Here is a 27,251-nt window from a genome sequence, read left to right as displayed (position 1 = left end):
TGTGGTATTGTAATGGTGTATTTCATCTGTCCTCTTGTATTTCATTCTGCTCAGCCTATATGCTCTAATAATGACAATATACATTTTACAACACTGAATTTATATTTGTTTTATATTGTACATGAATTCTAAATGATTGGTTTTACCCCTCGCCTGTAAAGCTTTGAATAAATAAATGGAAATGCCTACTTGCCCACTATTTACTAAAACTACATACTGTGTACTAATATTACAACATACTATTTACAATGTACTGTTTAGTAGAAATGTATGCAGTAAGCAACAAATATCAACATACCACTCAGCCATACTGAAAAGGTGTCATCGAATGCTCAAATGCACTTGTTCCCTGCTATTTGTACATTTTTGTAGAGCATGTCCCCTATTCTGATTATCAGCTGTTGTCAAATACTTGTGTGAAAAGACAATTATCTTCCTCAATTGTGTGCAGCAAATTCATAGAGATAGTTATAGGACACAACATTGTATCTGTCCCATTATGGCACCATTGAGGCATCTCCATTTTAAAGTAGTACATTTTAGTACAGTTGGTAAACAAACCACGGTTGCATACTGCCATCCGGAGTGTGTTGTCTAAACAGGTATAAAGCCAAGGTTGGCGATTTACTGCCACAACAGTTATGGAATGTTTGCGCACAAGTATAATTCATTGGCTGATCCATCCTTGGACCTGGATGGAATTATATGATATATATATCCCACCCAGTTAACTACTTCAAAATGGTGAAAGTCCTCAATGTCCATGATAAAACACGTTTTTGGCCACTGGAGTCCTTCGTCATTCTCTACACGCAAATTCTAATGGATTTAAAGCCAAAATTAGTATGACATCCTTGCACTTAAATCATACTACATTTTCGAAATGACACACAACACATTTTTGCATACCCAAAAAGCCTTCTATTTAAGTATGGGTATTGGGACACGCCCATAATGTTGTCCATTTACTTTGTTGACATACATTAATTATTTATTAAGAATGCACCACTATTGTCATTAAAGTATAAGGTTTGTAATTCTAGAGAGGGAAAGAGTCTTAAGTGGACCCTTTTGAATGAATCTAAAATAAACTAGTAACTCAATGGTTTATTACTGCGTAATTGCCACTTCACCCTGTAATGTGTTTGTATTTACTAACATAATGCCTACTCTGGAACATGTTAGGTGACCCAGTTCTACTCTGGGCTTAGGGTCCTTCCTTATGGAATATGTAGCATAGCATTGTACAGTGTTTAATGCTAAGCTAATGAAAGGACTGGAAATAGTATGAAGGATAGGACAGTGAGATACCTGTCTCATATGAGATCGTTTAAGATGTGGACTGGGTACAACCCTTATCTTCATCATCTGAGACATGTTACATCTAGAAATGACACAGCTGAGTCTATATAAATATAATTGATGACGTAACACACATTTGAAGTCTTATGAGATATTCACGATGATCATCCCTCCATCTCTCCACTTCTCTCTGGTAATGGAGGTGAAAATCCATCCAGTTCCTCATCCTCCGATGGAAGCACAGGGGGTGGGGTGGTACTTTTACTAAGCGTCCTTCTCACTCTAGCGTACATTGGATTCCACCCCCTGTCACAGAAACCCTCCTCTACCAATGAGAGAGGGCTTGTAAGGTCAAGCCCTTCTGGCTCTGTGACTGTGGTTGTTATTGGCTCATCATCAGGCAGTGTGGTTGCGCTCAATTTATGGACCAGTTCAGCTATGGTTTCATAGTCAGGGGTTATCAGATCCCCTGGCTCTGTGACTGTGGTTGTGATAGGGTCATCATCAGGCAGTGTGGTTGCACTCGAATCCTGGACCAGTTCAGCTATAGTCTCATAGCCGGGGCTTGCCAGGTCCGCTGGCTCAGTGACTGTGGTTGTGTCATTGTCAGAATGTGTGGTGGATTTATTGACCAGTTCAGCTATGGTTTGAGAGCTTGCTGTTGCCAGGTCCACTTCCACAGAGTGTTCATTAGGATTGGGCTCCCCAATGACCTCATAGGTATGCTGGGGTCGGACATAGAGAGAAAGCCCCTGGTTCTGGCCCTCACCCTCCACATGAACCTCTACTTCAAGCTGAGGGTTAAAGCTGGAGCTGAACTCCGCAGGGGCCTCCAGGAGGTCAATGTCATTCATGGTGGGGAATTCCACAGGTGCAAGGCTGTCCATGATGGGGACATCTATGATGGGAGCATCCAGCTCCAGGGTGTAAAGAATATTTACGATTGGGGGATCTGGAGTGCCAAGGTCATTGATGACAGGGATGTCCACAGGTTCAAGGCTGTTTACAATGAGGGCATCCAGCACCAGTGTGTCAAGATTGTTGATGACTGGGGCATCCAGGTTCTCTAAGCCAACTGGAGCATTCAGGATATCAAGGTCATTAATGACAGTGGCATCCGCATGTTCAACAGGTTCAAGGCTGCTCACGATGGGTGCATCCACGATTGGGGCTTGCAGAGGTTCAAGGCTGTTCACAATGGTGACATCCATGATGGGGAGATCCACGATGGGGAGATCCACGATGGGGGCTTCCACAAGTTCAAGGATGGGGACAGCAACAGGTTCAAAGCTGCTCACGATGGTGGCATCTAGGGTGTCCTCTGAATAGACAGGTGGGGACAAAGATTCAAGGGGGGTGTCAACTTCCAACATGGCAACGGGGGCTGGGATAAAGTGGAGCTCAGGTGTAAAGTTCAGGACATCACTCAGGTCACCTACAAAGTGAGAGAAGTAGTAAATAATTGAGAAGTTTCACTTAACCTGAAGCTTGGCCAAAGAGATTGAGCCCCAATAGTTTGAGGAAATGCACATGGGTGATTTGTGATAGCCTACCAATGTCGACGGTTGTGGGAAGCGAAGGAGATATAACCGTCATGGCCAGGGGGGTTCTGTTGGCAATCTGCAAGGCACTTGGAGAATCACCTGCAGGGCATCAAAACACACCTGTTAAACTCACCCACAACACTTGTGCTGTGTCCCAATAATATGACTTTCTAAAAATAAAAATAAATCACTTGTTCTACTTCCCACAAATCTAATAGCATTGGATTGGTGGAGGCAAGGGAGTTTATATCAATGTTCCTTATGCCAGTAATTTCCTTTCAAGTCAGTGAAGGGAAGTGAACATATTGGGAGGTAGGAGAGATTGGGATGCAACCAGACACATGTAAGAAATACAGAGGGAGAGGAACTTAGAGTGAGAAAGCGATTGGTGAAGGTAGCACCTTGATCAGGTGGCTCCCTGTAGCTCCTCCAGGGTTTCAACCAGGTGACATCCTGATCAGCAGGAGGCTGCTCTGGGACACCAATGACACTGTCCTCAGGTCTGGGACTGAAATCTAACCAAGGAGGAGATGAAAACCGAACACACACACCGTAAAACAACCAGTTCTCCTCTCTGCTCGTTGTAATTAGATAACTGAAAAAAAAAGTAGAACAGTTGGGTTTCCCACCACTCTCATCTTTTCTGATGTCATTGATCATTGGGTTCTCCCTGGCGGCCAGGGCATCCTCTAGCTTCACCTGTCAATCAAATATCATCATCATCAGCAAATGACATCACAGCTATACTGGGTTCAGAATAACCCCTCTCTCATCACTGGTCTCTAGACAAAGTACTCAAAAGGATTCCATCCATTGCATCCCTCCCGTTGCCCCCTTTTGTCCCTTCTACACATTCCTTGCTTCCTCCGCATCTCCCTACCTCCAATCTAACCGACTTCTGAGCGCCTACCCCCACCCCAAGTGTAACCCTGGACAGGACATAGCTGTCATCATTGTTGTTGCCTGGCCCATCTCTCACCACTCTGACCAGCTGTGACTGGGTTCTGTCCATCTCCTCACCACCATCCCGGAGCGTAAAGGAATGCCTGTGGAACAACACAAACTAGAGAATCAGAACTTGCACAAGAGCTATCTACCAATGCTTTCAGTATGCTTAGCCAGCAGCATTTACCACCCTTCATCCCAGTGCTGGCCTGCCTCTGAAGGTAGGCAGGGTCAGTCCCTGGATGGAGGACCAGATGCTGCTGGAAGTGGTGTTGGAGGACCAGTAGGAGGCACTATCCCCTCTAATCTAAGAAGATCCCAATGCCCCAGGGTAGTAAAGGGGACATTGCACATTCATCTTTGGGATGGGATGTTAAACGTGTCCCCTAACTCTGTGGTCATTAAAATTCTCATGGCATGTGTCGCACGAGTAGGGTTGTTAACCTCGGTGTTCTGGCAAAATTCCCAACCTGGTTGCATTTCCATAATAGCCACCTAATAATCCTACTCATTACTAATTGGCATATATCACTCCTCACCTCTCCACCATATTAACTGATGTGTGGTGAGCATTCTGCTTCCACTAAGCTACACACACAGCATCTGGAAAGTATTTAGACCCCTTGACATTTTATTACGTTACAGTCTTATTCTAAAATGGATTAAAAATATATATAAAAATCCTCAGCACACACATGCCATAATGACAAAGCAAAAAAAGGTTAAGAATTGTTTGCCAATGTATTAAAAATATCAAATTTACATAAGTATTCAGACCCTTTACTCTGAACTTTGTTGAAGCACCTTTGGCAGCGATTACAGCCTCAAGTCTTCTTAGGTATGATGCTATAAGCTTGGCACACCTGTATTTGGAGAGTTTCTCCCATTCTTCTCCGCAGATCCTCTCAATCTCTGTAAGGATGGACGGGAAGCGTCGATGCACAGCCATTTTCAGGCCTCTCCAGAGATGTTCGAACGGGTTCAAGTCCAGGATCTGGCTGGGCCACTCAAAGACTTGTCCTGAAACCACTCCTGCATTGTCTTGGCTGTGTGCTTTGTCTTGGCTGTGTGCTTTGTCTTGGCTGTGTGCTTAGGGTGGCTTCCGTCTGTTGGAAGGCGAACCTTTGCCCTAGTCTGAGGTCTTGATCAGGTTTTCATCCCAGATTTCTCTATATTTTACTCCGTTCATTTTCCCCCTCGATCCTAACTAGTCTCCCGTCCCTACCGCTGAACAACTTCCCCACAGCATGATGCTGCCCAACATTCTTCACTGTAAGGATGTGCCAGGTTTCCTCCAGACGTGACACTTGGCCTTCAGACCAGTGTTCAATCTTGTTTTCATCAGACTAGATCATCTGGTTTCTCATGGTCTGAGAGTCTTAATGTAATTTTGGCAAACTCCAAAATGGTCTGTGTGCCTTTTACTGAGGACTGGCTTCAGTCTGGCTACTCTACCAAAAAGGCATGACTGGTGGAGTGCTGCAGAGATGGTTGACCTTCTGGAAGGTTCTCCCATCTCCACAGAGGAACTCTAGAGCTCTGTCAGAGTGATCATTGAGTTCTTGGTCACCTTCCTGACCAAGGCTCTTCTCCCCCGATTGCTCGGTTTGGCCGGGGAGCCAGCTCTAGGAAGAGTCTTGGTGGTTCCAAACTTCTTCCATTTAAGAATGATGGAGGCCACTGTGTTGTTGGGGACCTTCAATGCTCCGGACATTTTTTGATACCCTTCCCCAGATCTGTGCCCCGACACAATCCTGTCTCAGAGCTCTACGGACAATACCTTCAACCTTATGGCTTGGTTTTTGCTCTGACATGCACTGTCAACTGTGCAACCTTGAATAGACAGGTGTGAGCCTTACCAAATCATGTCCAATCAGTTTAAATTTACCACAGGTGGACTCCAATGAAGTTGTAGAAACATCAAGGATGATCAATGGAAACAGGATGCAACAGAGCTCAATTTCACATCTCATAGCAAAGGGTCTGAATACTTATTTACATACGTTTTTTTTAAATACATTTTCAAACATTTCTTAAATCCTGTTTTTGCTTTGTCATTACGGGGTACTGTATGTAAATTGATGAAGAACATTCATTTAATCAATTTTAGAATAAGACTGAATTGTAAGGGATTAAGTCAAGGGGTCTGAATACTTTCCGAATGCACTGTACTTCATACATTTTTGCAGCTGGTACCGGGGGACCTTCAGACAAGTTTTGGGAAGCCTGTGGGCATCCTAGAGCAAAGCAACTGACATCCCTTACCACAGATGGGGTCATGTTACTGTGTAGCCAAAACTGTTCAGATGCTACAGAAGGTTGGGAGATTGGCTGTACCTACTTCAGACAATTCCCAAGACACAGAAGAAGATTGTGTTCATTAGAGTCTCATTGGTCCATAGATGGGTCATAATTAGTAGGCCAAATCGGACGCTACAGACAATTGTGAGAAGACTGATTTTTGGGATGTCTCATGGTCTGACAAACACCGCTCTAGCTCTGTCACCTTTCACTGCGGAAGTGCGACAGGCGCATGCAGTGGACAGATGTATCCAATGCAAAAAAACATTGTTTAAACTGACAGATTTTTATTACTATGTTAATTAGATTTCCGCAAGGGCATCGACCTTAGGGGGTTGAAGAGCAACTTCCCCTAAAAACCAACTTCCTCATTTAGAAAACAGCCTTTGGTATCAGTATTTACACTGACTACAAAGTGTAAATAGGATCATTTTGGACATAGTCAGTCTAGTGCAGTGGTTCTTAACCTGGGTTCGATGGAACCCCAGGGTTTTGGTGAGTCAGTCTCATCATTGGCTGCAGGTGATCACGCTACATCTACATATCCAATTTCTAACAGAAATGGTAGCAGAGGATGGTTTACTAACGATCCAGTCGAAGTGAGTTGATTTGGGTGTGGGGGGGCGAGTTGGTGAAAGGACGGTTCAAAAAAAAAGACGGGTGAAGACGTTCGGGGGAGGACAACAATTCTGCTCAACTCGGAAAACTGATTTCAAGGTGCACCATAAAAAAAAGAGGTAAGCGAAAGCCTGTTAAAATCAAATTTTGCATATTGTCATATAGTCTGTCCAAATTTTGATCAGTTTTTCCGAGTAAGTATGAATTCTTGTGTAAATTTATAATTTGCTGACGAGTCGAAATAACAGTGTATGTGAACATATGTAGTAACGAACCGGCGATGGCCGGTGTGATATAAATCATTGATGAGATATCAGTAAGGGGATAGCTAATTACTATTCATTAAATCTGACAAATTTTAATTTTGGGACCCGTGACCCGGTATGGCTCAGTCTGATATAAATTCACTGATAAGGATCGGCTTTCAGGGGTCAGAGATATAACGTGTTGTTTTGTCTTGTTTTGTCTATTTGTAACTGTTTATGTTATGTTAAAATGCAATGTGGTTGTAATTGTTTCCATTAAGATTGTTGGTGGTTAGATAGAGGGAGAGAGAGAATTATAATAAGGGATATTGGATAAATCCGAAACTTCTATATTGTATAATGATGTATAATTGAAATAATATCTGAATATAATATTTAAATATTGAGACTAAATAGTCGAATAGATCCCTTGGTTGTGCGCTCCACAAATGCTATACCAGCCCATGCGTTTTTTCTCAACCTGAATATACGAAGGAGAAGCTCTGAGATAAGGCAGAGTACGAGCAGCAGTGTCTCTTCGAATACATCGTGGGTATTAATCAAGGTCGGGCGAAGTATATGCTAACTATATTCAGATAGGAGAGAATTGAGATTAAAACTACGATTAAATTCCGATTGAATTAAATTACGTTTAAAGCAAATTCACAATGGCGACCCCCAATACTCCAAAGCTGAGGTTTAATGAGTTCCTAGAACAAAAAATTTAATATAGATCAGGGGGAAAGGAACGATGGACGCCTATAAAGAAAGTTTGGGAGGGATTGAAGTTAAGATGGACACAAGCAGGTTATCTGGGGGGGGGGGGGGGCCGCCAACAGGGGCCCAGCTGAAAACAATGGAATGTGAGTTGAGAGGGACGTAGCAGGAGGCCAGAGACAAAGAAGTTGAAAGAAATAAAAGCCATGTATTTAAGAACCAAGGGACCAAACAGAGAATGAACAGAAGGCGGGGCCATTGCGTCTCCCACTGGTCTGCTTACTGGCGTAAATGAAGTTTTTTTAGAATCAAATCCTGTGCATGAAACACGCTTGATATTCAGTCGGGGACTAATATCGATATGAATGAGGTCGGGGACAAAGCGAGTGTGGTACATTAGGTATTTCAGTTGGAGCTGGAACCGGTGAGAATGTTGAAAAAGTCGCAGGCTTGCTGATGAGAGTTATATCATAGAATATTGAGGGGGGTGCATGACTGTTGGAAAAAGTGTTAAACTCTATTAACGCAAAATTATTTTTGCGGATTTATATTATGTGGTTTGAACTATACTAATGTTGTAGAATTACATAATCAACATCTGAACATACTTACGTTAAACATTAATTGAGCCACTGAGTAATAGATAAGATGTACACTAGGTACGGGGCGACGGGTGTGGTCGATGTAAGACGGGAGTGGTGTTCTAACCAAGTGCTGAGAAATAAGGTAGATTTATTTAGTTATTTTAATTCATTTACACAAGTACTTCCCGGTTATTGATTTTGGTTTGATTGTTCAGATAACATCATTGAAATTAAACAGGAGGTCAAGGTATACTAACATTAGAATCTGTTTTCATTATGGGGAACATTGAAAGGCCCGCAGAGTGGATTGCAGGCTGAGGTTTTTATGTTAAAGGGACAGTGCACATTTATGTGTGTCTGTCTAATGGCTGGGTATTTAAGAAGTATTTTGGGGAGACAATTTGGAGAAACACGAATAAGACATGAAACATCGAGACAAATTATTTGAGTTTGAGGGGATTATCATAATTATTAGGTTTTGTTTTTGTAGTAAATGTTTGGGTTAAGGGGATTTCCATGTTCCCAGAGACATGATATTTTAAAGAGGCACGCTCACATATGGAACCTTTATGAGTTTTTTATTTTATGAGTTAATTACACAAGTGATTTTAATTTAATTTTAAGGATAAAGGGTTCTTTAATATGTCTAATATGGTATGGAACACGAATGTGGGGGGATGGTGTAACCTGTGACCGGATTTCATGGCTCTCTCGGGTGGTCTGATCAGCCACAAGGGGGTGCCATTTGAATAATTTTTTTTTTTTTTCGTAACTTAATTATAGTGGAGTTTACTTAACCTATATAAAGACTTTAGAAATTGCCACCATAGACATGTTTTTCTAAAAATAAAATATCCATGAGTTTAGATAAAGCCAAACAATGAGACATTTAGTTAAAATGTGGAAACATGGGAAAAAGGCAGACAGAAGAGCCCTCCCCCACACTGCAGAGACCTTGACGGTTGGAGAGCAGAGAGGAGAAGTTTTAGAAGGGAGCCAGGATGAGCAAAGATAACAGAGTGTGTAGATAACAGTCACTGAGTGGAGACAAAAGGGAGAATTGGACATGTGGAAAATTAAAGGGGCGCTCCTACATGATAATGTCAGAACAGAAGGATAATATACTAATCTTACCTAAGTCATTATTTAGAGTAGGTAAGGTTGTTACCTGGGCAGAGCCAGGTATCAAAAGGGGGATAGGTAAATTGTGGTCTAGGATAGGATGGGGCCTATTGGATAAGAAACTAATAATTAAAAAAATTTTGCTAAACAAATGGGCATAGAAGGTAAAGATAATCAGATAAAACATATGAGAAACTGTTTGTTAACCAAGCCTGTATGTCCAGCATTTTATGCATTATAGGTGAACTGCAGGTGAAGTCACTCAATCCAGTCCCAGAGGCTTGTTGGGGGGACCATACCAAGGTCTCCTGGTGACAGCTAGCTGAAAGAGCTACCCGGATTCATATCGCACGGCGGGAGGGTAAGACACACTGACACTATCGAACAATAAACAGTGTTCGAGAGGAGAACTGGAATTAACAGAATTCCGGGGGCCATCTCTCGAATGAAGAAAATCCTCCCTGTCCTGTCACCCCTGTTTTTGTTCATAGAAGTGAAGATGTGTCTGGCTCTTGCTAAGTGATGTGTTCTCGGGGAAAGGGTGGGGCTTCACATGGAAGCTGTTTGTCTGAGCTGTCTTATTGTGGGTGACATCCCAAATAACACAGCTCTGGACGAATCAGTGCCCGAAGCCTCAGCTGGTTTGACCACCCTGGCTCACGGGTTGACAAAACTCTGGGGTGGATACTTCTCTGATTAATTGGGTTTGATAGTATGTTCAGAAAATGGGGAAAATATTATGATCACTGTATTATGGGCTACATTCACCTGTGTGACTGTTTAGTTTTATGGGGCTGTTGTCTAATTCCCTGTGTATGAGGCCTTATTTCCAGGACTCTGGAGAAATCGATGGAAATAGATGGTGATGTACCAGCGGATTCCAGGTTCTGACCCGTGGAGTGCTGAATGTATGTCTACAGAACAAGTGGACGAAAATTATAAATGAAATTATATTAAATTGGGAGGGTGTCCGTATGGGGATTACAGGATAACCGACTTGGGACAGTTCTGGGATTGGAAGAGAGGGTATCCTTATAGCATAGGGGATCCCACAAAGGTGGATAGGTTTTCCATGATATGGGAAAACCTGGGAGCACTGTTGAACTTTGTAAAGGTGATGAAATCCTACTAACCATCAAAACTATTAAGCTCTCTGATGCAGGCACTTACACCCTCGGACTACAAAGGACCGGGACAGACACGATGGGTGTGTTTTCTATTAAGGTGCTGCCAAAACCAGAGGTCCCAGATGAACCAGGGCCAGACACACTCCTCTACCACCCCTGGACCGAACCTGCCACCACTGTGTTAAAAATCCCATTCAGGTAATTAATGTTAGAGACTATTCAGCTATTGATCAATTAGGCACTGAGACTGGTGTTATTGGTAGGGACAATTTGTGGCTTTCTTATATGAGGTATACAGTTAAGACCCTGAAAAGAAAGGACTGCATGAGTTACATGAAACATTGGTCATGATAGACCTGTTCTGGCTACACACCCATTTGCTATAGGAGAAAAAGAGGGGTGGTTGTGTATTCTGAGAGGTTTTTACCTGGTTGAGGCCAATTCAACTCTCTGTTCCTCTTTGAGCCTTGTGTTTCCTACAGTACCTCCTCATCGGGCCCCTTGGGGTGTTAGAGCATATGGGGGCAATTACAGTTGCATCACGGGTACAGGTAATGGCATTGATTATGGGAGATTGCCTGAAGCTGATTGCAGTAGTAACATAACCATTAATTCCACTTGGCCAGCAAGACAGACTGCATGGATTCATTACATCTACTATGATCAACAGCGTTTTGTTAATTACCCCCGTGATGCACTCACTGGTATGTCTGAACAGTTTGAGGCCACATCTAGGGTTGCCAGACAGAATAGACTTGCTTTGGATATGCTTCTTGCCAGTCAGGGGGGCGTATGCAAGATGTTCGGTGAACAATGTTGCACGTATATTCCTAATAACACCAGTCCAGATGGTAGTATATCTAAGGCCCTTAGTGGGCTTGATGCACTATCTGCTGAGATGAGGACCATGGCGGGGGTGGAGGAGTCTGGCCTGTTCTCTTGGGTGGGAGCCTGGTTTTGGTAAGTACACTAGAATGGTGGTTACTGGATTTCTGACCCTAATTTTTGTATTTTTGTTATTTGATGTGGTGTGCTGCTTGCATCATACCGTGTTTCAAGAAGTCTGTTACAGATGTGGTGAAGGCTTCAGGCATGATGATGCCTTTGCTTGATGCTCCAGTTGGAGATGCTGATACTGAAGCATGCTTTCAGGGGAGGATGAGACTGAATGAGGATGACCCATGGTATGCTGTGGGTGAGGTAGTAGAATAAATCTTACACCACCACAGTTCCTTGTTATACATCTTTATGATGAGTTTTCTTTCCAGTATGTTTGTTCTCCCTGTTGTGAAGGTTTCGAGTCCCTGGGTGGCATGAAGCCCAACTGGTGCAGGATAGGAGTAGCTGAGAGGACCAGATGGTTTATAATAATGCTTTGCTATGTTTTACTGTTTTCCATGACCAAAGTTTTATCCTGTATCTTACATGACAATAAACAATAAAGTGTTATCCTGTTTTTGCTAAGTGACACCCTTGTGGGTGTCAAAAGGGGGACTTAAATTTCACACCATTTTCTTTTGTTCTGTTTTTGAATGAGCTGTTCTCTTTTGACATGAAGGTATTTTAAACTCTGACTGTTATATGATTCATTGCTGAATTTTTGTTCACACCCTTGGGGGTGTGAAAAAGAGGGATTATTGGATCCTGTGTTTTACATTATAGCCATTACCATATATATATGATTGAATATTATCTGCTGTTGGCTTGTGTTGATGTATGCAAGTGTTATGCAACATAGCTGACTTGAAACATTGTTAAAAGTGTCAGGGCCGGGGGACTTTCTCATGCTGAAAAAAAAAAAAATATATATATATATATATATATATATATATACACACATACACACACTGAAGGGAGGGCACATTCAGAGCGTGGGGTTGCGAGAACAAGCAGTCTTTTGTTAGATAACAGGAGCCAGGTGCGTGATAACGGTATGGAGCATGAGAGCCTGGCTGCAACTTCTCTTATGACATTCCAGAATCGCATTGCAGTGGATATGCTACTGGCGGAGAAAGGTGGAGCTTGTACTATGTTTGGTGAACAGTGTTGTACTTTCATCCCTAATAACACAGCCTCCGATGGTAGCTTGACCATAGCTCTGGAAGGTCTGCGGACGCTTAATGGTAAAATGAAATCTCATTCTGGGATGGATACCTCGATGTGGGACTCCTGGATGAGTGCGTTTGGTAAATATAAAACCCTGGTGTCCTCCATTTTGGTATCCATTTCGGTGTTCACTGCCATTTTAGTTCTCTGTGGATGCTGTTGCATTCCATGCATCCGTTCCCTTACCACTAGGGTTCTCTAGAGCTATTGACCCTTCCTCCCCCTCCCAGATGTTTCCTCTGCTGGATAAAGACCTACTTGAATTCGAGGATGAGGAGGAGAGTGACTATTAGGTTTACATTATATCTGCTGTTGCCTTATGGGGATGTATGTATGTGTTATGCAAGTGGATCATTCCGCCTGACTTGCCTAGTTTAAGTCACATCTCTTTGGAGATGTGAAGAGAGGGAATCAACTTTTTCCTGCGGGAAAAAAGTTGGCTTATGTAGACAAGCATTTTACTTTTATTTTGAGCTGTTGTTCTCCGCTCTGTTAAATGAGGGTTGTAAGTTCCTAGGTGGCTGGTAGCCAACTTAGTACATAGTGGGATTGAATGGAGAACATGATGTAATACATATATATCTATTTCTGTTTAATACCGTGCCTTATTTCATAGTCCCCTTGGGAGAAGTTTCTCTTTGTGTCTGGATCCAGTTAGGTTGTGTCACGTCTCTGGTGAGACGTGACGAGAGGGTTTTGTAGAGAAATGCTATTTCTTATGCAGGTGACCGAACTATTGTTAATAAAGGGCTACAACTCAAAGTAGAGCCTGTGGGGTCCCCTACAGGATAGCTCCCGCATTACACTAATGGCCAAAACCAGCGCACACACAATCTCCTTTGTAGCTGAACATTGTGTGCCCGAAGAGGATTCTACGATGACGGACAGACAACTGAGCCAATGGCGGAAGACTACAGACTACACCCCAGCTGAACCAATCCAAAGATCCGATCTTCCAGAATCAACCTACTTTCTGTTCTATATATAAGTGGTGTACTGATTGTATCGGTCTCTTTGTCTGCAGTTCCGTACGAACCAGCGGGAGAGCCGTAATTACGCTGTTCTAGATATCTTCACTCTGAATAAACTGTTGCTTGTCATACAATTTACCACCTTGTCTGAATCGATCCTTGACCGACTCGCCCGTCTACATATCCAATTTCTAACACTATCTGTGCTGCAGGGAATTGTGTGCTCAGTAGTCGACTTTTGACTGTCGTGATGGTACGTCTTGTGATTTCTTTCTTAATATTTTAATCCCTTCATGCTTACTATGTCGAGCAAAAAAAGAAAAGGGGTCGGACGAATATGTACAATATGGATTCACATGTATAACAGAACGTGATGGGAGTCAGCGTCCTAACTGCATGATTTGCAATGCCAAGTTGAGCAATTCTAGTCTAGCACCGGCAAAACTAAGAGAACACTTCCTTAAGCTGCATGGAGATGGAAAATACAACACAATGCTCGCTGAATTCAAGGTGAAGAGAGCCAGATTCGATGAAAAGGCTACTCTGCCTGTTCTCGGCTTTGTACCCATCAACAAACCGATCCTCACAGCATCGTACGAAGTTGCTTACCTGATCGCAAAGCAGGGCAAACCACACACCATTGGTGAAACACTCATAAAACCAGCTGTGTTGAAGATGGCGAATATCATGCTGGGAAAAGAGGCTGAAGTCCCAAATTCCTATTTCAAATGACACCATCAGCGACAGAATAGAGGACATGAGCAAAGACATCTTGGCTCAAGTAGTTGCGGATCTGATTTCAAGCCCGTCAAAATTCAGCCTTCAACTCGACGAGACCACAGACGTTTCCAATCTAAGCCAGTTTGCCGTATTTGTGCGCTATGTGAAAGACGACGTGATAAAGATTTTTTATGTTGTAAGCCTGTTACAACAACATCTAAGGCAGCCGATGTGAAGAAACTTGGATGACTTCTTCAAAGACAACAATCTTTCGTGGGATATGATTTCTGCAGTTTGTTCGGAGGGAGCTCCAGTCATGCTGGGAAGAAAGTCTGGTTTTGGTGCGCTAGTGAAAGCCGATGCACCACCCATCATTGTTACGCGTAGTATTCTGCACAGTCATGCGTTGGCAACAAAAACCTTGCCTCCAAAACTGGCAGAAGTATTAAAAATTGTAGTGGAATGCGTGAACTGTGCGCGAACTAGTGCTCTGAGGCACTGCATCTTCAGTGAGCTGTGTAAAAAAATGGGCTCTGAAGTCGAGGTACTTCTGTACCATTCGGTGGTTATCCCGGGGACAGGCGCTGAATCTTGTTTTTGCCGTGCGTGTGGAATTAGCCCTGTTTTTGCAAGAGCACCAACATTGCTTCAAAAATTCTGAGTTCATTCTCATTTTAGCGTACAAGGCTGATATCATCGCAGCTCTCAATCAAAAGATGCAGGGCGGGGGAGTCAACATCATCGAAGCGGAGGAAAACCTGAAGGCTTTTCAAAAAAAGCTACCGTTATGGAAACGACGAACAGAGAACGATAACGTCGCAAACTTTCCCCTGCTGGACGACTGTGTAAGTAAGCTCGAAGATGTATCTGGAATCGGAGACATTTCTGTACCCGCGGAACTGAAGCAAGCAATTGCCACGCACTTAGATGAGCTTGCAAAGTCTCGACGGATACTTCTCTACAAGAAAGTCATATCCAGCATGGGTGAGACAGCCGTTCACGTTTAGTGTTGAGACAACAGATGTCAATGATGAATACCTCGATGAAATCATTGAAATTCAGCAGAGCCAGGTTCAACAGCAACTCTTCAGAACAACAACGCTTTCAACGTGTTGGTGTCAACAAATGGTAACGTACCCTGTTATTGCTAAGAAAGCTCTGGAGATTTTCATACCGTTTGTTACAACATATCTTTGCGAGCATTCCTTTGAGGATGCTGGACATAAAAACGAAGAAAAGGAAGACTTTGTTGCGAAAATGACATGAGTGGCACTTGCCAAGGTGAAGCCGCGCGTTTCTGAACTGGTCTCTGAAAGGCAACAGCAGAAGTCACACTGAATTGCAGTAAATATTCATTATGTTTTTGTTTGTGAAAATCATGTTTTGATGATTTTGTTCTTTGAACACAGTGATGTTGATGCATGGTTCATTTTGTGCACCAGTAAAACATATACCTATGTTTTGAATTTGAAAAAAATTATATTTAATTTTTCCAATTAAGGGTTCGGTGAATGCGCATATGAAACTGGTGGGATTCAGTACCTCCAACAAGGTTAAGAACCACTGGTCTAGTGCAAAGCAGAGTTGTGTGAGACTTCACAACATAGATGAAGGTTGGTTATGTTTCAACCTGACAACGTCTGGCACAAGTAACACGTTTTTTTTTTAAAGGTTCAATGCAGTTGTTCTTAATATCAAATCATTTCTGGATAACAATTAAGTACCTTACAGTGATTGTTTTAAATTAAAAATGGAAATGAAAAACAAAAATACCTTCTTAGCAAAGAGTAATTTCTCAAGCAAGAAGTTAGTCAGGAATGTCTGGGAGTGGTGCGAGTGGGGAGGGGAAAACTGAAAACCAGCTGTATCGGCAGAGGTTTCGATCACTTTCTTATTGGTCTACCAACTCATTTACCACCTGGTGATGTCACTAGGCACACTAAAACAGGCTGAAATTCAGGTGGTCTCATTAAAACAGCTCTTACACTAAATGGGAATTATCATAAATTTCACAGTACTATTCCATCCTCAGGGTTGAAATGTAAAAACACAGGAAAATTACCTTGAAGACTGCACTGGGCCTTTAAGACTCCATAATGCTCCAACTGTGGGAGGCATTGGAGTCAACATGGGCCAGCATCGCTGTGGAACGCTTGACACCTTGTAGAGTCCATGCCCCAACGAATTGAGGTGGTTCAAAAGGGGGTGAAACTCAATATTAGGAAGGTGTTCCTAATTTGTCCACTCAGTGTATTGAACATAAAATACTCTACAGCAGTGGTCAAACTGAGTCAAGATTGCTTTTGCAGACAAAAAGAAAGTCTAACTTTGAGAACAAAATAGATCAGTTGGTGTAGCACTTGCGAGACACAGCTGAGCATAAAGCGAATTATTAAAATGTATGTTACGGGACTGATGGTACACTACATGACCAAAAGTATGTGGTCACCTGCCTGTCGAACATCTCATTCCAAAATCATGGGCATTCATAAGAAGTTGGTCTCCCCTTTGCTGCTATAACAGCCTCCAGTCTTCTGGGAAGGCTTTCATCTAAAATGTTGGAACTTTGGAAACAAGTCCCCGCAGCATTCATCCACAAGAGCATTAGTGAGGTTGGGAACGGATGTTTGGCGATTAGGCCTGGCTCGCAGTCGGCATTCCAATTCATCCCAAAGGTGTTCGATGGGGTTGAGGTCAGGCCAGTCTAGTTCCTCCACACTAAACTCGACAAACCATTTCTGTATGGACTTCACTTTGTGCACGGGGGCATTCTCATGCTGAAACAGGAAAGTGCCTTCCCCAAACTGTTGCCACAAAGTTGGAAACACAGAATCGTCTAGAATGTCATTGTACACTGTAGAATTAAGATTTCCCTTCACTGGAATTAAGGGGCCTAGTCCAAACCATGTTTCCACTGCTCAAGAGTCCAATGGCGGCGAGCTTTACACCACCCATCCGACACTTGGCATTGCGCATAGTGATCTTAGGCTTGTGTGCGGCTGCTCGGCCATAGAAACCCATTTCATGAAGCTCCTGACGAACAGTTCTTGAGCTGACGATGCTTCCAGAGGCAGTTTGGAACTTAGTAGTGAGTGTTGCAAGCGAGGACAGACGATTTTTACAGGCTACACGCTTCAGCACTCGACAGTCCCATTCTATGAGCTTGAGACCCACTTCACAGCCGTTGCTCCTAGACATTTCCACTTCACAATAACAGCACTTACAGTTGACCGGGGCATCTCGGGCAGGGTAGCAATTTGACAAAATGACTTGTTGGAAAGGTGGGATCCTAAGACAGTGCCACGTTGAAAGTCATTGAGCTCTTCAGCAAGTCCGATCTACTACCAATGCTTCCCTGTGGAGATTGCATGGCTGTGTGCTCAACGTTATACACCTTCCAGCAACGGGTGTGGCTAAAATAGCCGAATTCATTAATTTTAAGGGGTGTCCACATACTTCTGTACATATAGTGTAAGTACCTATCGCTGATGATCATGGTGCTTTCAAGACAACTGGGAATTTTGAAAAAAATGATGTCAGTGAACTTCAGGTTGGAAAGAGCTCAAGAAAGATGCCAGAGTTTCCGAGTTGGATGACAGTTCAAAACAATGTTTCTCAGTTGTATTTCATTTTTTTTCTTCTCTCCGAGTTCCCAGTGATCCTGAACTCACTGAAGTTGGAAGTCTGAGATTTCTGAGTTCCCAGTTGTTTTGAACACAGCATTAGTCTCAGCAGAGAGGGAAGCAGAGGATCTGCCTCTCACGGTCCCACTCTCTCCTTCCTTTCCTCCAGCAAGGCTGACCAGAAAGAGGGGACAGTCTTCCACCTGCTGGTGAATCTCTAGTCACACCACATCTGCCTCAGGAACAAATTCATGTTGTTCCTATGACCAGATTGAAAGTTCTCTCTCTATATAAAAATAGACAGGACTAGCTGCTAATAATAATAATAATAATACAGCCGCAGGGCTATCAGCTACTCATTCATTGCAGCTGCAGCGCAAGCAGAAGTAGAGAGAAGCTTGTTTCATGTTTTGTAGTAGTGTTGAATAAAAACAGTGTTGACAGTGCTGAATAAAACTTAGACATGAACTCACTCAAAACAGCAGCTCTTTGCTGTATTCTTTGACAGTCTCTCTCTAGCCATGAAATCTATCATAGGCTAGTATCGAACTTTGCTGTGGCCGGGGTCATGGAGCTATAGGTAGTCACGGTGATAACTAAAAGTAGCAGAGATCACCATCTGGAACTGGATATGTAAAGTATATTATGCTCAACAATATATTGAAAAATTATTCAAATGCATTTATATTTTCAATATTCATGATTATATTATTTATATTGATAAATGCATGTAAGAAATGTGTTATTGAAATGAAAATACTACTCATATTACAGAGCAAGCGGTAAAGCGTCATGTGACTAACTTTTTCTTTGTAGCACCTACAGATTAAACATAAGAGTTCAAGGAAGCCTGGATTAGGCCAAAATGTCATAAATATGCAGACTTTGATGAATTATTTCTCAATTATGCTTCCAGATACAAATGTCAAATACATGTCAACAATCCTGCCACCAAAGGACCCTTCTATGGATACAATTTAGGGAAAATCCCCAAAAATCATGGTATTTTTTTGTTGGTATAGTTTCGTGAGGGAAGGTGGAGTGGTGGGATGGTGGAGTGTGAACTGTTGCACTGATACTATCAAATCATGCATGGAATGCAGTGTTTGAAGGTATGTGTATTCTCTCGCCTACCATGTATGGTCATATACTCAGGCATCAAATGCTCTCTTATGCAACTAAATATGTTCCTTTAGAAATGCAAAATAGTTGATCACTGACCTTCTACAGTTAGTGCAGAGGGCGAGGATGATGGAGAGGAGGAGGAAGAGCAGAGAGAACATGACGAAATCTGAAGAGAATGACCCCAACCCTGGAGCTGCCCATGGCCCCATGACCTCTCTCACCTGCACCATGGCAACTGCTGTTTTAGGGGGACACGTTAGTGAGCGAGGTAGAGAGAAAGTGTGTAGGTGAATACATGCTTTCGTGTGCTTGGTTGACATACAAGCGTTTCATCTACAGAAATAAGTGTTTAGTTTGTGTATAGTTGGATTGATGATGTCAATATGTACTTATGGACACATTTATGGTTACATGATCAAAGAAAAGTTGTCGAAACAGAGTTCTTATTTGTACACAGAGGATTTAGCTACACCCTACCCATGTACAGTTTGCACATAATATTATTTAAACATTCCTTTGAGTTTTGTATATTCACAATGTTGACTAAATTCTCATTGGGTGATTCCTTACGAAGCTATAGGACAAAAATACCATGTTTTGAGGATTTTCACAAAATGTAATCCAAGAATGGTCCTTTGGATGAAGGATTGTTGACAGATCTAAAAGCATAATTAAGAAATAATAAAAGTTGACATATTTCTGACATCTGGCCTTACCCAGGCTTCCTCTAAAACTCAATAATGGTTCACCTGTAGCTGCTACAAAGCAACAATTGGTGTTATGTGAAGGTTTACCTCTTGCTCTAACAGGAGTAGTATGTCATGAATATTGAAAAATATAAACATAGTATATTTTTAAAAAGTTGGCTTATTTTTTATGAATTGGTGAACATAATATAGTCTACAGGCATTTCAACATTCCTGATAGAAATGTCAATTATTTTTCCAAAGGAAAATGTAAGACTTTTTTGCCCTAGTTTAGTAAGGAATCACCCTATTGTCATGCAAAACCCTCTGTCTGCACCCATATCTACTTAAGGAGGTGTTGGCTGCTTGCTTATGCACTTGAGGTTGAGAGGCCTGCTTAGCCCCTTACAGTAGATGGTAAGACACCAAAAAAATGGCCACTATTTTAAACAAAATAGTGAGGGATTTCTATTGCTGGCAGTAATTCAGCACCAATATTTAAAAAATTAAATACAAATTAAAGATGGGCCTAAAAGAATAAACGTGCACATGAACAAAAATAAGGACAGGATAGACAGATTATCTGCACAAACAAGAGGGCACTGAAGATTGCTGGAATACAATCCAACAAATAAGCCTGTAATTATGAGAGCAGAGACAACAATACAGTCCTGTCACACATTAACTCCCGGACCACATCAAATACACCACTTACTGATGATTATGTAAGAGTAGCTGCCTTTTCCAATCACTTACTGCACTTGCTCAATCAGTGATTATGATAGCAGCAAAAACAATGCCTGTAGGTAAAATGCAGTGTGCAAATCATTCTAATCAAAGTAAAACAAATGAAAATGGTGATAAACACATGTTCATTATATACATGGCTTCTACAGATCGCTTGTAACAAAGCTACAGTATTTCATACAAAATAACTTACCTCGTGATTCACAGGGATAACCTCGACTGTTACAATCCAATCAAACGCATAACCCAAGGCCATCTATCAACATCCTGTGTCCAATAGCAGAAAGAAAAATATTCAGTTATTAACATTCAGATCAAATAAACATCTGACAACTGATATCATTAAGATGGTTTATATTCTATACTACCATTCCAAGTGTGACCTAATGTCAGTTCCATTCTGTGTTCTCTGAAACACTTTCACCTGGTGGGAGGAGTCTCACTGCCACTGCCAATCAATGACCCATTGATTTGAGCCAATCAAAATGGGATGCTGTTCATTGAAACACATTTTTATAGGATGATATAAGCCAGTGCTCATAAAAATTAGGGCGCTTGTTTTACTCCTCGCTCTGTATCTGGGGTGTATTCTCTAGGAACAAAACAGAACCAAACAGAACAAAGGGAACAAAATGGGGAAGGACCAACATACATTTGTAAAATAGAAAGTTTTGTTGTAAAACACAACTGTTTTCAACAGTTTGGACTAATGATTACACCCCTGATGGGAACAATCCAAACAATCACAAAATCCAAACATACAGTGTATTGCAGATAAATGTTTAAATAATATTGAAATGTAACATTTTGTCCATGTAACCCATGAGCAAATACTGTAATCCTTACACACACATCCTGCATGCTTGCACAAGGAGCAGGTTGTTTCGACCACACCAGAAAACACCCACTTCAAAGAACAATGTTAATGAACAGGTATTCCCTGACACCTAAAGCTTTGACTGTAGCCTATGGCAATCTCACAATGTGACCGCGCCACTGTATCGAAACAGAATCCTCCCTCCTCGAAAGCCAGACAGTTTACTCATTGACAGCCACACAGGACAGAGGGCAAATACTGAACAATACTGCCATTTGTACGTGTTAAAGGGACATGACTAACTTTCACTGTACAGACTGAAGGCTGTAATCCTGAAACACACCATCTTTCTCTCTTTCTTTCATTCATCTCTTTCAAGAGGCTCTTGTTTTGTTGTGTGTCTCGTGTTTTGGGAATTGTGATCAAGCAGTTGTTGATGTTTTTGTACAAGACCGACAAAGTATCTCTTGCTGTGCATGCATTTGGGACAGATAAGGGGTTACTGTACAATGATATCAAACTGAAAACTATTTTATCAGTGCACAGCAGCCGCCAACTGACGTTTAACCCTTGATCACTGGTGGTGCGAAGTGTGTTGTGACCCCAGCTGTGTGTGCCACTGAGATGAAAGAGGGAGAGAAAGGAGATACCAGTTGATATTGTGTATGACACGACAGTTTGAGGAGATTTAAAATGCGAACAAGAATATAGTGTTCATGGAGTATATACAGTATTCACACAAAGGTCCACAAGCACACACACGTAAAAAAAACTAACACACAGGTGAAGAGAAATTATTACTCAGATTAAAAATATTTTGCAGGGTCAGACAGCTTGACCTCTAACCTTGTCACAGATGGTCAACAGAGAGCGACACCTCCTCACCCAAATGTGCCATGTCAATGTCAAACGGCAGAAGATTATTTTCCTTTAACGAGTACGACGAGCCCGACATGAACGACATACTGCTTTCCCGAGAACAGGCCCACATCCCCCTAATATGTGTGAAGAGACGATGGAGAAAAAGAGGACGGAGGTCGGGCTGCCTTCTGAGAATTCGTAGGCGAATTCCATTCTTCTAGCTAACGTGCAATCATTGGAAAATAAAATCGACAACCTACGAGGAAGCTTAAACTACCAACCAATTAACTGTAATATCTTATGCTTCACGGAGTAGAGGCTGAACGACGACATTATTAACATACAGCTGGCTGGTTATACTCTGTATCGGTAGGATAGAACAGCGGTGTCTGGTAAGACAAGGGGTGGCGGACTATGCATATATGTAAACAACAGCTGGTGCATGATATCAACGGAAGTCTCAACGTTTTGCTCGCCTGAGGTAGAGTATCTCATGATAAACTGTAGACCACACTATCTACCTAGAGAGCTTTCATCTGTATTTTTCGTAGCTGTCTACATACCACCACAGACCAATGCTGGCACTAAGAACACACTCAATGAGCTGTATTCTGAATTAAACAAACAGGAAAACGCTCATCCAGAGGTGGCGCTCCTAGTGGCCAGGGACTTTAATGCAGGGAAACTTGAATCTGTTTTACCGAATTTCAGCATACTAAATGTGCAACCAGAGCGGAAAAAAACTCTAGACCACCTTTAGTCCACACAGAGACACATACAAAGCTCTCCCTCACCATCCATTTTGCAAATCTGACCATAATTCTATCCTCCCTATTCCTGCGTACAAGCAAAAATTAAAGGAGGAAGAACCAGTGACTGTCAATAAAAAAAAGTGGTCAGATAAAGCAGATGCTAAGCTACAGGACTGTTTTGCTAGCACAGACTGGAATATATTCCAGGATTCTTCCTATGGCATTGAGGATTACGCTACATCAGTCATTGGCTTCATCAACAAGTGCATCAATGACGTCGTCCCCACAGTGACCGTACGTACATACCCCAAACATAAGCCATGGATTACAGGCAACATCTGCACTGAGCAAAAGTTTAGCTGCTGCTTTCAAGAAGCAGGACTCTAACCCGGAATCTTCTAAGAAATCCCACTATGCCCTGTGATGAACCATCAAACAGGCAAAGTGTCAATACAGGACTAAGATCGAATCGTACTACACTGGCTCCGACGTTCGTCGGATGTGTCAGGGCTTGCAAACCATTACAGACTACAAAGTGAAGCACAGCCGAGAGCTGCCCAGTGACATGAGCTTACCAGATGAGCTAAACTACTTCTATGCTGGCTTCGAGGCAAATAACACTGAAACATGCATGAAAGCACCAGCTGTTCCGGATGACTGTGTGATCACGCTCTCCGCAGCCGATGTGAGTAAGACCTTTAAACAGGTCAACATTCACAAGGCCGCAGGTCAGAGAACTGGCAATGTGGTGGCAGGAAAACTACCTCTCCCTCAACGTGATCAAGTCCATGGAGATGATTGTGGACTATAGGAAAAGGAGGACCGAGCACACCCCCATTCTCATTGATGGGGCTGAAGTGGAGCAGGTTGAGAGCTTCAAGGTCCTTGGGGTCCATTTCACCAACAAACTAATATGCTCCAATCACACCAAGACAGTCATGAAGATCGCACGACAAAACCTATTCCCTCTCAGGAGACTGAAAAGATTTGGCATGGATCCTCAGATCCTCAAAAGGGTCTACAGCTACACCATTGAGAGCATCACTGCCTGGTATGGCAACTGCTCAGCCTCCGACCGCAAGGCACTACAGAGGGTAGTGCGTACGGCCCAGTACATCACTGGGGCCAATCTTCCTGCTATCCAGGACCTCTATACCAGGTGGTGTCAGAGGAAAGCCCTAAAAAGTGTCAAAGACTCCAGCCACCCTAGTCATAGACTGCTCTCTCTGCTACTGCACGGCAAGTGGTACCGGAGCCCCAAGTCTAGGTCCAAGGGGCTTCTAAACAGCTTCTATCCCCAAGCCATAAGACTCCCGAACATCTAATCAAATGGCTTCCCAGACTATTTGCATTGCCCTCCGTCTTTTACACCACTGCTACTCTCTATTGTTATCATCTATGCATAGTCACTTTAATAACTCTACATATTACCTCAATTACCTTGACTAACCGGTGCCCCCGCACATTGACTGCAACGGTACCCCCTGAATACAGTCTCACTATTGTTATTTTACTCCTGCTCTTTAACTACTTGTTACTTTTTGTATTTTTTAAATGGTGTTGTTGGTTAGGGGGTTGTAATAAACGTTTCACTGTTGTATTCGGCGCATGTGACTAATAAAATCTGATTTTATTTGTATATGGTACACTACAGCCCCCACTTCTCTCCCTCTTTGTCTATCTCTGTCACAGTAACTTTCTCTGTCTCTGTCTCACTGTTCGCTTCTCACTGATATCTGATTCCATGTGTCACTCAGCAGCAAGTCACTTTTGAACTTTACTTCCTCATTCCCAACTCTCTCTTTCACACTCAATGTGACACACTTGTCATATTCTAGCATGCTTTATCCCTTTCTCTCACCCTTATCGCCTTCCTGATAAGAGTTAACATGTCTGCCTTTAGCTTTCAGAATCACAACTATCACAGCTCAACTTTATTACGTTAAGTTTATGTATATTGTGTATGTTAAGACCTGCACAGATATTGTAATTTTATGAAACACTTTACATTCAACCCTTACATTGGTGTTTTTATTACTGGGAAAGTCTTACTCTTAAAACAGTGCAACAAGTTCATTAAGTATTGTTGAACTGTGCTTACAGCAGTGAAAAGTAAGTAAATCTTTAAAAGCAGTAAAAGCCCAGTGTCATTATGTAAGAGGTGAATAGTGTGCAGGTTGGCATTTATTGTCATGAATCTTGACCTGGAGGAAGCTCCGCTAAGTCATAAAAGCTGATTATAACCCTAGCCTTAACCACACTGCTAATCCTAATGCCTAACCCTAACCTTAAATTAAGACCAAGAAGCTTTCATGAATTTTTACAATATAGACCGTTCTGACTTTGCAGCTGCCCCATCTAGTGTCAGTGTACCATTATGTGAGAGGATAATACAGTGGCTGTGTGTTTGAGGCAAAGCTAGAATGTTGTAGAGGAGAAACATAGTAAATAAATCAAATGTATTTTATAAAGCTCTTTTTACATCAACAGTTGTCACAAAGTGCTTTACAGATACTCAGCCTAAAACCACAAAGAGCAAGCATTGCACAGTGGCTAATACAAACTCCCGAGACAGGCAGGAATATAGGAATAAACCGAGGGGTAGCCAGTGCCAAGTATAGTCACAGAATCATTGTTCTTGTTGAAAAATAATTTATATTTGCTTCACAATGCTCGCTGCAGTAGATAGTAATGACAGTAGACACTGCCTCCCTGTGGCCAAAGGTGCACACTACAAATTAAACAACCCTTTCAACCATCTCAGCATTTTCTAAAATGCTGACCACACCGCTCTCATTGCAAAATAAATGTACACATACATGTTATTCAATCATTGCACCCACACTGCTCGCGCACGTCAATGAGCGTCTGCATAGCCAATCCTCTCGTCAACCTCAATTTTCTCTGTCTCTCGCTCTCCCTCATTCCCCTCTTTCTCGCTCTCATTCCCCTCCCTCTCTCTCTCTCTCTCTCTCTCTCTCACCTGAATTGTGTGTGGGGTCATAGCAGAGTCGTCTCCCTAGGTACTGCTGGCCAGGGGACTGAAGTTTGCATGTATGCCAGACCGGTTTTCATAACCTGGAATAGCTTGCGGCGGAGCGGGTACAGGCGGAGGTAACAGAGTTTGGCAAAGCAGCAGCATGCACAGGGCAGCCAGGACCCAAAGGGGTGCACATTTTGTTGTTTGCCCTAGCACTACACAGCTGATTTAAATAATCAACTAATCATTAAGCTTTGATCATTTGAATCAGCTGTGTAGTGTTACGGCAAAAAACAAAACATGCCTTGGAGTCCAGAGGACCGAGTTTGGGAAACGCTGTGACATACTGAGTTAGGTAGCGTTTTTTGAGGTGTTGCTTTGCCAAAAACATTGTTAACACAATAAGAGTTGTACATGATCTCTACATTTTTATGCTCTGGCATACATTGCGCCTTTTTCCTATCAAGCACGGGTACCACAGCAACCGGCTCAAAACAACATCAACAGCATCAACATGCTACTGATTAATCAGGTTACTTCTCAACAGTGACATCACAAAGACAGACAAGAAAGTCAACTTTGTGAATATTGTAGAATATGCTAACATTTAGCAGTAAACATACTTTTAGATGTCCTGAATAAACATATAACTGCAACATGCAACAATTTGAGGGATTTTACTGAGTTACAGTTCGTATAAGGAAATCAGTCAATTGAAATAAACTCATTAGACTCTAATCTATGGATTTCACATGACTGGGCAGGGGCGCAGCCAAGAGTGGACCTGGGAGGGCATAGGCCACCCACTTGGGAACCAGGTCCACCCACTGGGGAGCCTGGCCCAGCAAATCAGAATGATTTTTTCCCCACATAACGGGTCTATTACAGACAGGAAAAGTCCTCAGTTTCATCAGCTGTCCAGATTGCTAGTCTCAGAAAATCTGCAGTTGAAGAAGCCAGATGTGGAGGTCCTGGGCTGGCATGGTCTGTGGCAAGGTCTGTGGTTGTGAGGCCGGTTGCTGACAAATTCTCAAAAATGAGGTTGGAGGAGGCTTATGGTAGAGACTCTACATACATCAATGAGGTCGCTCTTGCTGCTGGTGAGTCCCTGATCCACCTCTACGCAGACGACACCATTCTGTATACTTCCGGCCCTTCTTTGGACACTGTGTTAACAACCCTCCAGGCAAGCTTCAATGCCATACAACTCTCCTTCCGTGGCCTCCAATTGCTCTTAAATACAAGTAAAACTAAATGCATGCTCTTCAACCGATCGCTACCTGCACCTACCCGCCTGTCCAACATCACTACTCTGGACGGCTCTGACTTAGAATACGTGGACAACTACAAATACTTAG

General features: G+C 42.5%; 1 protein-coding gene across 6 annotated transcripts; it reads right to left on the bottom strand.

Moving 5' to 3' along the window:
• On the bottom strand, positions 1-26,110 carry LOC109904188 (uncharacterized). Of its 6 annotated transcripts, none has more exons than XM_031788012.1 (9): positions 25,897-26,080; positions 20,677-20,750; positions 20,452-20,536; positions 19,147-19,288; positions 3,826-3,892; positions 3,476-3,545; positions 3,248-3,361; positions 2,856-2,945; positions 1-2,737 (listed from the first exon to the last, which is right to left on the bottom strand). In XM_031788012.1, the coding sequence occupies exons 4-9, from the start codon at positions 19,278-19,280 to the stop codon at positions 1,467-1,469; spliced, it is 1,746 nt and encodes a 581-aa protein (XP_031643872.1). In that variant the 5' UTR covers positions 19,281-19,288; positions 20,452-20,536; positions 20,677-20,750; positions 25,897-26,080; the 3' UTR covers positions 1-1,466. The 6 variants fall into 6 exon arrangements, with proteins under 6 accessions (XP_031643872.1, XP_031643873.1, XP_020356975.1 ...); XM_031788013.1 differs by lacking the exon at positions 25,897-26,080 and adding an exon at positions 20,852-20,872; XM_020501386.2 differs by lacking the exon at positions 20,452-20,536 and having other exon boundaries at positions 25,897-26,110.
• Between the last annotated feature and the right edge of the window lie 1,141 nt (positions 26,111-27,251).

This window comes from Oncorhynchus kisutch, linkage group LG14 (assembly GCF_002021735.2).
Source record: "Oncorhynchus kisutch isolate 150728-3 linkage group LG14, Okis_V2, whole genome shotgun sequence".
Classification (NCBI taxonomy): Eukaryota; Metazoa; Chordata; class Actinopteri; order Salmoniformes; family Salmonidae; genus Oncorhynchus; species Oncorhynchus kisutch.
This window is presented reverse-complemented; position numbering and strand designations above follow the sequence as displayed.

Bases quoted from the DNA above. Each gene is read 5' to 3' on its own strand.
- LOC109904188 (XM_020501386.2), bottom strand. From the start codon at position 19,280: ATGGTGCAGGTGAGAGAGGTCATGGGGCCATGGGCAGCTCCAGGGTTG. The intron at 3,362-3,475 runs GTGGGAAACCCA...CTCCTTGGTTAG, and splicing joins CATCAGAAAAGATGAGAGTG to ATTTCAGTCCCAGACCTGAG. The intron at 2,738-2,855 runs GTAGGCTATCAC...CTCACTTTGTAG, and splicing joins TCCCACAACCGTCGACATTG to GTGACCTGAGTGATGTCCTG.